The sequence below is a fragment of the Melanotaenia boesemani genome, chromosome 19, assembly GCF_017639745.1.
Source record: "Melanotaenia boesemani isolate fMelBoe1 chromosome 19, fMelBoe1.pri, whole genome shotgun sequence".
Lineage (NCBI taxonomy): Eukaryota > Metazoa > Chordata > Actinopteri > Atheriniformes > Melanotaeniidae > Melanotaenia > Melanotaenia boesemani.
Genome location: NC_055700.1, coordinates 1,163,337 through 1,176,323, shown reverse-complemented (window position 1 = coordinate 1,176,323; position 12,987 = coordinate 1,163,337). Strand labels below are relative to the sequence as shown.

The window sequence follows — 12,987 nt, the reverse complement described above, 5'->3', positions numbered from 1 at the left end:
GCCATGTTTCCATGGAGACCATTTCTGATGAGGCTTCTCCAACAGTAGATGGATCAGCTGAAGGTCCAGAAGCACCTCTCAGGTCCTGGTTCAGGTCTTTGTTGGACTAGTTCTCTGGGAACCACCTTGTTACTAAACTCCTGTTTTCCGTCAGACTGTCTTTGCTGGTTTTCTGATTACTATGGGTTGTTCTGTTTCTTTGTGGGATTTTTGTTTGTTATATGGATTACTTGTTGATTTGTTTTTGTTTGAATAAACATTTACAAATTATTAATATAAATTTATAAATTGTATAAATATTATTTTTATCAATTATTTGTTTTTTATTCTGTAGTTTGTAAATTTTTTTTTTCTTCTACTTGCTATGTTTTCCCATGTTGTTTCAGTCTTTTCGTGTTATTGTTCCTTTGGGTTTTATTTATTCGTGTTTTTCGTTCCTTCATGTTTTTCGTTCCTTCACGTTTTTCGTTCTTTCGTGTTTTTCGTTCCTTCGTGTTTTCGTTCCTTCGCGTTTTTCGTTCCTTCGTGTTTTTCGTTTCTTTGTGTTTTATTTGTTCATGTTTTTCAATCCTTCGTGTTTTTCGTTTCTTCGTGTTTTTCTTTTCGTGTTTTTTGTTCCTTCGTGTTTTTCAATCCTTCGCGTTTTTCGTTCCTTCGTGTTTTTCGTTCCTTCGTGTTTTTCGTTCCTTTGTGTTTTTCGTTTCATTGTGTTTTTCGTTACTTCGTGTTTTTCGTTCCTTCGTGTTTTTCGTTCCTTCGTGTTTTTCGTTTCTTTGTGTTTTTCTTTTTGTGTTTTTCGTTCCTTCGTGTTTTTCGTTTCTTTGTGTTTTTCGTTACTTCGTGTTTTTCGTTCCTTCGTGTTTTTCGCTCTTTCGTGTTTTATTTGTTCGTGTTTTTCGTTCCTTCGTGTTTTTCGTTTCTTCGTGTTTTATTTGTTCGTGTTTTTCGTTTCTTCGTGTTTTATTTGTTCGTGTTTTTCGTTCCTTCGTATTTTTCGCTCCTTCGTGTTTTATTTGTTCGTGTTTTTCGTTCCTTCGTGTTTTTCGTTTCTTCTTTCCTTCGTGTTTTTTTTGTTCGTGTTCTTCGTTCCTTCGTGTTTTTCGTTTCTTCTTTCCTTCGTGTTTTTTGTTCCTTCGTGTTTTTCGTTTCTTTGTGTTTTATTTGTTCGTGTTTTTCGTTTCTTCGTGTTTTTCGCTCCTTCGTGTTTCATTTGTTCGTGTTTTTCATTTCTTCGTGTTTTTCATTCCTTCGTGTTTTTCGCTCCTTCGTGTTTTATTTGTTCGTGTTTTTCGTTCCTTCGTGTTTTTCGTTTCTTCTTTCCTTCGTGTTTTTTTTGTTCGTGTTTTTCGTTCCTTCGTGTTTTTCGCTCCTTCGTGTTTTATTTGTTTCTGTTTTTCGTGCCTTCGTGTTTTTCCTTCGTGTTTTTCGTTTCTTCGTGTTTTTCGCTCCTTCGTGTTTTATTTGTTCGTGTTTTTCGTTCCTTCGTGTTTTTCGTTTCTTCTTTCCTTAGTGCTTTTTTTGTTCGTGTTTTTCGTTTCTTCGTGTTTTTCGTTCCTTCGTGTTTTTCGCTCCGTGTTTTATTTGTTCGTGTTTTTTGTTCCTTCGTGTTTTTCGTTTCTTCGTGTTTTATTTGTTCGTGTTTTTCGTTTCTTCGTGTTTTTCGTTCCTTCGTGTTTTTCGCCCCTTCGTGTTTTATTTGTTCGTGTTTTTCGTTCCTTCGTGTTTTTCGTTCCTTCGTGTTTTTCGCTCCTTCGTGTTTTATTTGTCCGTGTTTTTCGTTCCTTCGTGTTTTTCGTTTCTTCTTTCCTTCGTGTTTTTTTTTGTTCGTGTTTTTCGTTCCTTCGTGTTTTTCGTTTCTTCGTGTTTTATTTGTTCGTGTTATTCGTTCCTTTGTGTTTTTCGTTCCTTTGTGTTTTTCGTTCCTTCGTGTTATTCGCTCCTTCGTGTTTTATTTGTTCGTGTTTTTCGTTCTTTCGTGTTTTTCATTTCTTCGTGTTTCATTTGTTCGTGTTTTTCGTTTCTTCATTCCTTCGTGTTTTTCATTCCTTCGTGTTTTTTGTTTCTTCGTTCCTTCGTGTTTTTCGTTTCGTGTTTTATTTGTTTGTGTTTTTCGTTCCTTCATGTTTTTCGTTTCTTCGTTCCTTCGTGTTTTTCGTTTCTTTGTTCCTTCGTGTTTTTCGTTCCTTCGTGTTGTCTGTGGTTGTGTCTTTGTGACTTTGCTTATTTTCACCCTTCATGGAAGCTGAAACTGAAGATTCCAGAAATCCAGGTAACCTCTGCAGTTGCTTTGATCTGGTTTCCAGGTGATTCAACGATCATGAGACAGGATAATAAAACCATCCTGGTGAGTAGAGCTGTTTCAAACTGAAGCGGCCCACAGCGAGGCTGCAGCAGCATCTTGTAGTGATTATGTGTGATGGCTGGCAGCCATGTTGGATTGTTAACAGAGTTTCATGGGAAACGTTGCTCCCAGTACACAAACACTTGTTAACAGGAACTAGAATCAGTCCGACTGAGAATCTGAGGATCTAAGAAACGAAATTGAGGAGGAGTGGAACCCGAACAGGAGGTCCGGATCTGGAACAGATGAAAACCATCATTAAAGCTGCCACGGAGCAACCAAATCCATCTGACCAGAGATGGTCTACGAAGTCTGATGAAGATGATGATAAATCTGAATAAGGATTCAGAGGTTGTTAAGCATTAAATGAGACAAATAAATAAAGTCTGCACACCAGAAGCTGCTCCTCAAACATTTAATAAAGTGACGCTTCGGGATCCTGCCCTTCTTCAGACATAAAATAAACTGGAGACACATCTTCATAAATGCATCACCTCCACAGGTGTGAATTTTTTTCCCTTTTCCTTTCCGTTTCCTTTCTTTTAAACATATTCTTAAACATATATTTACAAATTACAAATAGCTGCAAAGGAATGTGAAAAATAAAGATGTCGACGTCAGACTACCTCCTGATGGATTATGTAGACAGTGATGGCTCGTTCCTAAACAAACAAAGTAATGGAGTAGAAGTCACCAAAACACAACACAAGAATATCACGAAAAAAAAAAACACAGAAAAGGCCTCTAGTCAAAAATTGAGCCCTTTGGGATCCAAAGTGTCCAGGGTGTATATCGAAAATACTTCTCTTTCAGTGCGAGACAGTTAATGTCGCCACCATGTAGCGGCTGCTGCACAGGTTCAACACCTACATGTCTGAGGGGCTTGTGTAACTGCACCACCACCGGACCTTTGGTGTCATGGTTTCTGTGTTCAGAGATTCTCTCATGCTTCAAAGAGAAGCATTTTGGATTTACTAAATTCTTAAATCTTGATGCCCCAAATCAAAAACATATAGACTATTAACTAGACTAGAAGACTCAATCTGTCTTTCAGCTTCAAAATGGGAGGCTGACTTATCCAGTAACTTTAATCAAGATGAAATGTCACAAATATGTTTAAACACCTTTGTGTTATAGGGGTTATTTATAAAAAATAAATACATTCGTAAATATGTTTAAAATGACTGACAATTCAAATATGCAACTAATACAATTCAAAATTCTTCATAAAACTCAGTATACAGGTCAAATGTTCAGGATGGGTCTGTCACAATCTGCCCACACTGCAATGAAAACACACCTGACAACTATCTCCATGCCTTGTGGTCCTGCACACCTGTCCGCAGGTTCTGGCTTCAGGTATGTGTGGACATGTCAACATGATTTAAATGTAATATTCCTGCAGACCCCGCACTATGTCTACTAGGTGACTTGGGTGACATTAACATGGTAATTAACTCTGCACACATGATACGCACAGCATTATGTATTGCAACCCTCTGGGTGGATCCGAGGTGGTCTTTGTGGTGGGGGGCTTGGGTTTGTGCTCCAGGATGCTGCTGATGGCCTGGGTCTCTGGGCCCCCCCTAGTCTGCCTCTAGCCTCCGTAGAGGCGTGGTCACATCTGCAGGATCACACTCGTCTCTGATCATCCTCCATCCTCATCCTCTGCATGCTGACTCAGCACTGAGGTGTCCAGTGGGTTTATACTTTAAGAGATGCTTTGGTTCTTGTGTGTGTGTTTCTGGTTCTTTGGTTGTTGTTGTGATACATGTTGTTGTTGCTGTCTTGATTATTTTTTAGGAACTCCTGATGATTGACAGCTTAGTTTACCTGTAAAAGCTTTAGGAAATTATCTGCTGTGTTCCTGTACAGGTGTAGCAGCTGCTTGTCAGCTGTTAGGTTGGGTTGAAGGTTGCTGCTTCTATCTGCTGGATCATTGTCCCCTCTTTCTCTCTCTCTGTCCCTCCAGTCAGGTCCAGCAAGATTACATAAATTCCATAATTCCAAATAAATAAGATAAAACAAAATATTCAAATGAATAAATAATGAGATTATCAAGAGGAGCCTTATACCCATAAAGCTCCTCTTGGCAAAGCGAATTTGTTCTGCACAACACAGCAGCCAGACCATCATTCTGCCACCTCCATGCTGGTCAGGACAAGGTAAAAAAGGCTCCATGTAGATGCTAACGGCTCCATGTAGATGCTAACGCCTCCACGTAGATGCTAAGAGCTCCATGTAGATGGTAACGGCTCCATGTAGATGCTAACGCCTCCATGTAGATGCTAACGCCTCCATGTAGATGCTAACGGCTCCACGTAGATGCTAACGCCTCCACGTAGATGCTAACGCCTCCACGTAGATGCTAACGCCTCCACGTAGATGCTAACGCCTCCATGTAGATGCTAACGGCTCCATGTAGATGCGAACGCCTCCTCGTAGATGCTAACAGCTTCATGTAGATGCTAAAGGCTCCACGTAGATGCTAACGCCTCCATGTAGATGCTAACGCCTCCATGTAGATGCTAACGGCTCCATGTAGATGCGAACGCCTCCTCGTAGATGCTAACAGCTCCACGTAGATGCTAACGGCTCCATGTAGATGCTAACGCCTCCATGTAGATGCTAACGCCTCCATGTAGATGCGAACGCCTCCTCGTAGATGCTAACAGCTTCATGTAGATGCTAACGGCTCCATGTAGATGCTAACGCCTCCACGTAGATGCTAAGAGCTCCATGTAGATGGTAACGCCTCCATGTAGATGGTAACGGCTCCATGTAGATGCTAACGCCTCCATGTAGATGCTAACGGCTCCATGTAGATGCTAACGCCTCCACGTAGATGCTAAGAGCTCCATGTAGATGCTAACGCCTCCATGTAGATGGTAACGGCTCCATGTAGATGCTAACGCCTCCATGTAGATGCTAACGGCTCCACGTAGATGCTAACGGCTCCACGTAGATGCTAACGCCTCCACGTAGATGCTAACGCCTCCACGTAGATGCTATCGCCTCCACGTAGATGCTAACGGCTCCACGTAGATGCTAACGCCTCCATGTAGATGCTAACGCCTCCATGTAGATGCTAACGCCTCCATGTAGATGCTAACGCCTCCATGTAGATGCTAACGCCTCCACGTAGATGCTAAGAGCTCCATGTAGATGCTAACAGCTTCATGTTGTTTATATTAGCCATTCATGTCTAAAACTCTGCTTCATCTGACAGAAACTATTTCAAATCACAAATATCTATTTTTTAATTTATCAAATGTTGATAAAGAAACATCAAACTATTGCAAAGGCTGATAATTTTTTATTTCATCTCTAGTCTTTAGGCCGAAGGACACTATAGCACATCATCAGTTTGTTTTGCTGACCAAATGATTTTCATTAAGAAGAAGAGATACTAAAATCTAGCATTAGCTAAAATATGCTACTATCGTATTTAGCTATATAAGAAAATATCAAAGCAGCAGCTTTATTTTATTTATGGCAGATCATTTCGTCATGGCAACTTTCAACAGCGTTATCACATATGGCATGTTTTCCTGATATTGTGCAGCCCTGAATACAAACCTCACTAAACCAACAGCTCGAGGTAAAGAGCTGTGGTTTGAGCATCTTCCAGGTTTATCAACTCAAAGCTGGAACCTGAATGCAGCATAACTCCATTCATATAACACAAGCAGATCGTCTCTAACAGGGCTGCTCATGTCAGGTTTGAACTACAATAACAGTCCGAGTTTCACTTCCAGATAAACTTCCCATCTCTCATAAAGTCAACATTTCCAAACTGTTGAGCAACGCTGCTCGTTAGTCATCGCTGGGGTGGTGCAGCCTCTCTCAGGGTCTGAACTTCCTCCTGCATGCATGGAGGAGAGAAGTGATGAAGAGCCGCCTGGTCCAGCAGCTGCCCATCGGCTCATTGCTGGTCATACGCCCAGCAGCTGGGGGTGGATGGCAGCGCTCATGGCCATCTGCAGAGGGAAGGTTTACAGTCGCTGGCTCCCCACTCGCTGTATTCAGCCTCTGTTGGACCAGGCCGGAGCATCACAGAAGGGACAATGTCAGATTGAGACACGTCTGGAAGATTTTCCAAATGGACACGTCCTAAAAGAAGCTGGTAAAAGGGAGATTTGGGCACAGAGAGGCATCGTGAAGGGTGGACACAGACACCATAGAAACAGAAGAAAGTTGCATAAGAGGTTCTTTGAGGCTGGTGGCTGACTCTGGCTCTGCAGCTGGTGTCCAGGCCTCTTCCAGAAACCCTGCTGGTCTAGTTTCAGAGCCCAGCAGAATGACTCTGTTCAGCCTCCTGGTGTCTAAACGCTCCAGGTTAGAATTTATGACAATGATGGAGGTAAAAAAAAAAAAAAAAAAAAGGAGCGATTCAGGAGAAGGAAGAAATGTTGAACCAGTAGTGGTAACTCACTGTGGGCCAAAAGAAGAGCAGCTATGAGAGGGAAGACCGGAGGAAGGACAAATGTGCTACAGTATCTGCAGTAAATACGACTGGACGTGTCCGAGGCGCATAAAGACGTAGGAACCAGCAGAGAAAGAACCAGAACGCTGGCTTGCCACCACATCTTCTGGGACAGGCAGGACACATACGGCATGTCCTCCAGATCCCAAACCCACCACCATCAGCTGGATGGACCCTGAGATTCATCCGTGGGTCGCCGGTCTTAGGAATGTCCACATGATGGAGCAGCTGCAGCTCCAAATGGGCTCCACCTAATAAATATCTTTATTATCAGTCCCTTCATTTCTGTGACCGGCTCTGTATGAAACAGGTGCTGCATAACATCCACAACGACATCATGACTGGGTTCCACTCATCTAACCCCAAAGTCTCTGGTTCCTCTAGACTACATCTGCTCCTATCATGTGTCAGAATGAACCACAGAAATGTCCACATTTACTCGGCTAGATCTGTCTGGGAATATCATGATATTTTTCTAAAATATCTCTGTACGATGTCAGCCATGATGGACGAACACTGACGTCTCATTAGTGGAGCTGTGTCTCCACATAAAGCCAGAGAAGGAAGCCACAGCAGCGTGAGCTCAGAGATGAAACTGCAGCAGCTGAAGGCCTCCAGCAGCTCATAAACCTGCAGGCCCACACTGTGTTTACCGCCTCTGAACCCCAGATTCCTTCCAGGAAGACCTCCGTTAATGTGACTGCAGCCTGAAGCTGCTCAGCTGGAACGATGCACCCCCACTAAACCCTCGTCTTCTTCTACGCTTTGTCTTTTCTTCTCTGAGTGAGGTCATATAATTCCTGAACCCTGAAGTTTCAGAGGAAAGTTCACCTTTAGAAGCAGGAACACCATGTCTGACATGAAAGATCTGCAGAGAATAACTGCACATTTATACATTAATTAATACGTTTAGATGAAGACCAGACAGGATACCAAGTCTGGTTCTGGTTCTGATCCAGGTCCGTGCAGTTTTCCTCTAGAATAACGAAGGAAGGAGTTTGAGCTATTAAGTGTGTAAAGAAGGTTTGTGCTGATTGAGCTGTTACACCCGGCCATCTGCAGCGTAAACAGAAACACACCTTCTCTTCTGTGATGTCTCCGGGTTCGGCCTCTTTACGGCGGCGTCCGGGGGCCTCAGCAGGCGGAGGCGGCGTTTCCGGCACGGAGCCACGTCTGTGATGTCACGCAGGCTGTCGTCCAATGGGCTCGGAGTGGAGCATTCTGAGGAGAGAAGAAGAAATCTGTTTTAAACACAAGTGGAAGCTTCTGTAGGAGGAGAAAGAAGATGCTGCATTAGTCTGCCTGAGCGACAGAATCGTCCCAGAGTTTCCGTAAAGATTACAAAGAATGCTGGACTCATCTTTACTCATTCCTAGTACTACTTTACTCATTCCTAGTACTACTTTACTCATTCCTATTACTACTTTACTCATTCCTAAGACTACTTTACTCATTCCTAGGACTACTTTACTCATTCCTAGTACTACTTTACTCATTCCTATTACTACTTTACTCATTCCTAGGACTACTGTACTCATTCCTAGTACTACTTTACTCATTCCTATTACTACTTTACTCATTCCTAGGACTACTTTACTCATTCCAATTACTACTTTACTCATTCCTAGGACTACTTTACTCATTCCTAGTACTACTTTACTCATTCCTAGGACTACTTTACTCATTCCAATTACTACTTTACTCATTCCTAGGACTACTTTACTCATTCCTAGTACTACTTTACTCATTCCTAGGACTACTTTACTCATTCCTATTACTACTTTACTCATTCCTAGGACTACTTTACTCATTCCTAGTACTACTTTACTCATTCCTAGGACTACTTTACTCATTCCTATTACTACTGTACTCATTCCTATTACTACTTAACTCATTCCTAGGACTACTTTACTCATTTCTATTACTACTTTACTCATTCCTAGGACTACTTTACTCATTCCTTGTACTACTTTACTCATTCCTAGGACTGTTTTACTCATTCCTAGTACTACTTTATTCATTCCTAGTACTACTTTACTCATTCCTAGGACTATTTAACTCATTCCTAGGAATACTTAACTCATTCCTAGTACTACTTAACTCATTCCTAGGAATACTTTACTTATTCCTAGGACTGTTTTACTCATTCCTAGTACTACTTTACTCATTCCTAGGAATACTTAACTCATTCCTTGCACTACTTAACTCATTCCCAAGAATACTTAACTCATTCCTAGTACTGCTTTACTCATTCCTAGGAATACTTTACTCATTCCTAGGACTACTTTACTCATTCCTAGGATTACTTTACTCATTCCTAGTACTACTTTACTCATTCCTAGGACCACTTTACTCATTCCTATTACTACTTTACTCATTCCTAGGACTACTTTACTCATTCCTAGTACTACTTTACTCATTCCTAGGACTACTTTACTCATTTCTATTACTACTTTACTCATTCCTAGGACTACTTTACTCATTCCTTGTACTACTTTACTCATTCCAAGGACTGTTTTACTCATTCCTAGTACTACTTTCCTCATTCCTAGGAATACTTTACTCATTCCTAGGATCACTTTACTCATTCCTATTACTACTTTACTCATTCCGAGGACTACTTTACTCATTCCTAGTACTACTTTACTCATTCCTATTACTACTTTACTCATTCCTAAGACAACTTTACTCATTCCTATTACTACTTTACTCATTCCTATTACTACGTTACTCATTCCTAGGACTACTTTACTCATTCCTAGGACTACTTTACTCATTTCTATTACTACTTTACTCATTCCTAGGACTACTTTACTCATTCCTAGGACTACTTTACTCATTCCTAGTACTACTTTACTCATTCCTAGTACTACTTTACTCATTCCTAGTACTACTTCACTCATTCCTAGGATTACTTTACTCATTCCTAGGAATACTTAACTCATTCCTTGCACTACTTAACTCATTCCTAGGAATACTTTACTCATTCCTAGTACTGCTTAACTCATTCCTAGGATTACTTTACTCATTCCTAGGAATACTTAACTCATTCCTTGCACTACTTCACTCATTCCTTGCACTACTTCACTCATTCCTAGTACTACTTAACTCATTCCTAGTACTACTTAACTCATTCCTAGTACTACTTTACTCATTCCTAGGATTACTTTACTCATTCCTAGTACTACTTAACTCATTCCTAGTACTACTTTACTCATTCCCAGTACTACTTTACTCATTCCTAGGACTACTTTACTCATTCCTAGGATTACTTTACTCATTCCTAGTACTACTTTACTCATTCCTATTACTACTTTACTCATTCCTAGGACTACTTTACTCATTCCTAGTACTAATTGACTCATTCCTATTACTACTTTACTCATTCGTAGGACTACTTTACTCATTCCTAGTACTACTTTACTCATTCCTAGGACTACTTTACTCATTCCTAGGACTAGTTTACTCATTTCTATTACTACTTTACTCATTCCTAGGACTACTCATTCCTAGTACTACTTGACTCATTCCTATTACTACTTTACTCATTTGTAGGACTACTTTACTTATTCCTAGGATTACTTTACTCATTCCTAGTACTAATTTACTCATTCCTAGGACTACTTTACTCATTCCTAGTACTACTTCACTCATTCCTAGGATTACTTTACTCATTCCTAGGAATACTTAACTCATTCCTTGCACTACTTAACTCATTCCCAGTAATACTTAACTCATTCCTAGTTCTGCTTAACTCATTCCTAGGATTACTTTACTCATTCCTAGGAATACTTCACTCATTCCTTGTACTACTTCACTCATTCCTAGTACTACTTAACTCATTCCTAGTACTACTTAACTCATTCCTAGGACTACTTTACTCATTCCTAGGATTACTTTACTCATTCCCAGTACTACTTTACTCATTCCTAGGACTACTTTACTCATTCCTAGGATTACTTTACTCATTCCTAGTACTACTTTACTCATTCCTATTACTACTTGACTCATTCCTGGGACTACTTTACTCATTCCTAGGACTAGTTTACTCATTTCTGTTACTACTTTACTCATTCCTAGGACTACTTTATTCATTCCTAGTACTACTTTATTCATTCCTAGTAGTACTTTACTCATTCCTAGGACTATTTAACTCATTCCTAGGAATACTTAACTCATTCCTAGTACTACTTAACTCATTCCTAGGAATACTTTACTTATTCCTAGGACTGTTTTACTCATTCCTAGTACTACTTTACTCATTCCTAGGAATACTTAACTCATTCCTTGCACTACTTAACTCATTCCCAAGAATACTTAACTCATTCCTAGTACTGCTTTACTCATTCCTAGGAATACTTTACTCATTCCTAGGACTACTTTACTCATTCCTAGGATTACTTTACTCATTCCTAGTACTACTTTACTCATTCCTAGGACCACTTTACTCATTCCTAGGACTACTTTACTCATTTGTAGGACTACTTTAGTTATTCCTAGGATTACTTTACTCATTCCTAGTACTAATTTACTCATTCCTAGGACTACTTTACTCATTCCTAGTACTACTTTACTCATTCCTATTACTACTTTACTCATTCCTAGTGCTACTTTACTCATTCCTATTACTACTTTACTCATTCCTAGGACTACTTTACTCATTCCTAGTACTACTTTACTCATTCCTAGTACTACTTTACTCATTCCTAGGACTACTTTACTCATTCCTAGTACTAATTTACTCATTCCTAGCACTACTTTACTCATTCCTAGTACTACTTAACTCATTCCTAGGATTACTTTACTCATTCCTAGGAATACTTAACTCATTCCTTGCACTAGCTAACTCATTCCCAGGAATACTTAACTCATTCCTAGTACTGCTTAACTCATTCCTAGGATTATTTTACTCATTCCTAGGAATACTTAACTCATTCCTTGCACTACTTCACTCATTCCTAGTACTACTTAACTCATTCCTAGTACTACTTAACTCATTCCTAGTACTACTTTACTCATTCCTAGGATTACTTTACTCATTCCTAGTACTACTTAACTCATTCCTAGTACTACTTTACTCATTCCTAGGATTACTTTACTCATTCCCAGTACTACTTTACTCATTCCTAGGACTACTTTACTCATTCCTAGGATTACTTTACTCATTCCTAGTACTACTTTATTCATTCCTATTACTACTTTACTCATTCCTAGGACTACTTTACTCATTCCTAGGACTAGTTTACTCATTTCTGTTACTACTTTACTCATTCCTAGGACTACTTTACTCATTCCTAGCACTAATTGACTCATTCCTATTACTACTTTACTCATTCGTAGGACTACTTTACTCATTCCTAGTACTACTTTACTCATTCCTAGGACTACTTTACTCATTCCTAGGACTACTTTACTCATTTCTATTACTACTTTACTCATTCCTTGGACTACTCATTCCTAGTACTACTTGACTCATTCCTATTACTACTTTACTCATTTGTAGGACTACTTTACTTATTCCTAGGATTACTTTACTCATTCCTAGTACTAATTTACTCATTCCTAGGACTACTTTACTCATTCCTAGTACTACTTCACTCATTCCTAGGATTACTTTACTCATTCCTAGGAATACTTAACTCATTCCTTGCACTACTTAACTCATTCCCAGTAATACTTAACTCATTCCTAGTTCTGCTTAACTCATTCCTAGGATTACTTTACTCATTCCTAGGAATACTTAACTCATTCCTTGTACTACTTCACTCATTCCTAGTACTACTTAACTCATTCCTAGTACTACTTAACTCATTCCTAGGACTACTTAACTCATTCCTAGGATTACTTTACTCATTCCCAGTACTACTTTACTCATTCCTAGGACTACTTTACTCATTCCTAGGATTACTTTACTCATTCCTAGTACTACTTTACTTATTCCTAGTACTACTTTACTCATTCCTAGGACTACTTTACTCATTCCTAGGACTAGTTTACTCATTTCTGTTACTACTTTACTCATTCCTAGGACTACTTTATTCATTCCTAGTACTACTTTATTCATTCCTAGTACTACTTTACTCATTCCTAGGACTATTTAACTCATTCCTAGGAATACTTAACTCATTCCTAGTACTACTTAACTCATTCCTAGGAATAC

General features: G+C 39.6%; 1 protein-coding gene across 3 annotated transcripts in view; it reads right to left on the bottom strand.

Annotated features, from left to right (window-relative positions):
- The window catches only part of xrcc4 (X-ray repair complementing defective repair in Chinese hamster cells 4), a 55,054-nt gene that overhangs the window by 13,092 nt on the left and 28,975 nt on the right, over positions 1–12,987 (bottom strand). For all 3 annotated transcript variants that reach the window (XM_041970063.1, XM_041970064.1, XM_041970062.1), the window contains exon 7: positions 7,907–8,048. In XM_041970063.1, the coding sequence (XP_041825997.1) occupies positions 7,907–8,048 (142 nt within the window). The remainder of the gene's footprint in view (positions 1–7,906; positions 8,049–12,987) is intronic.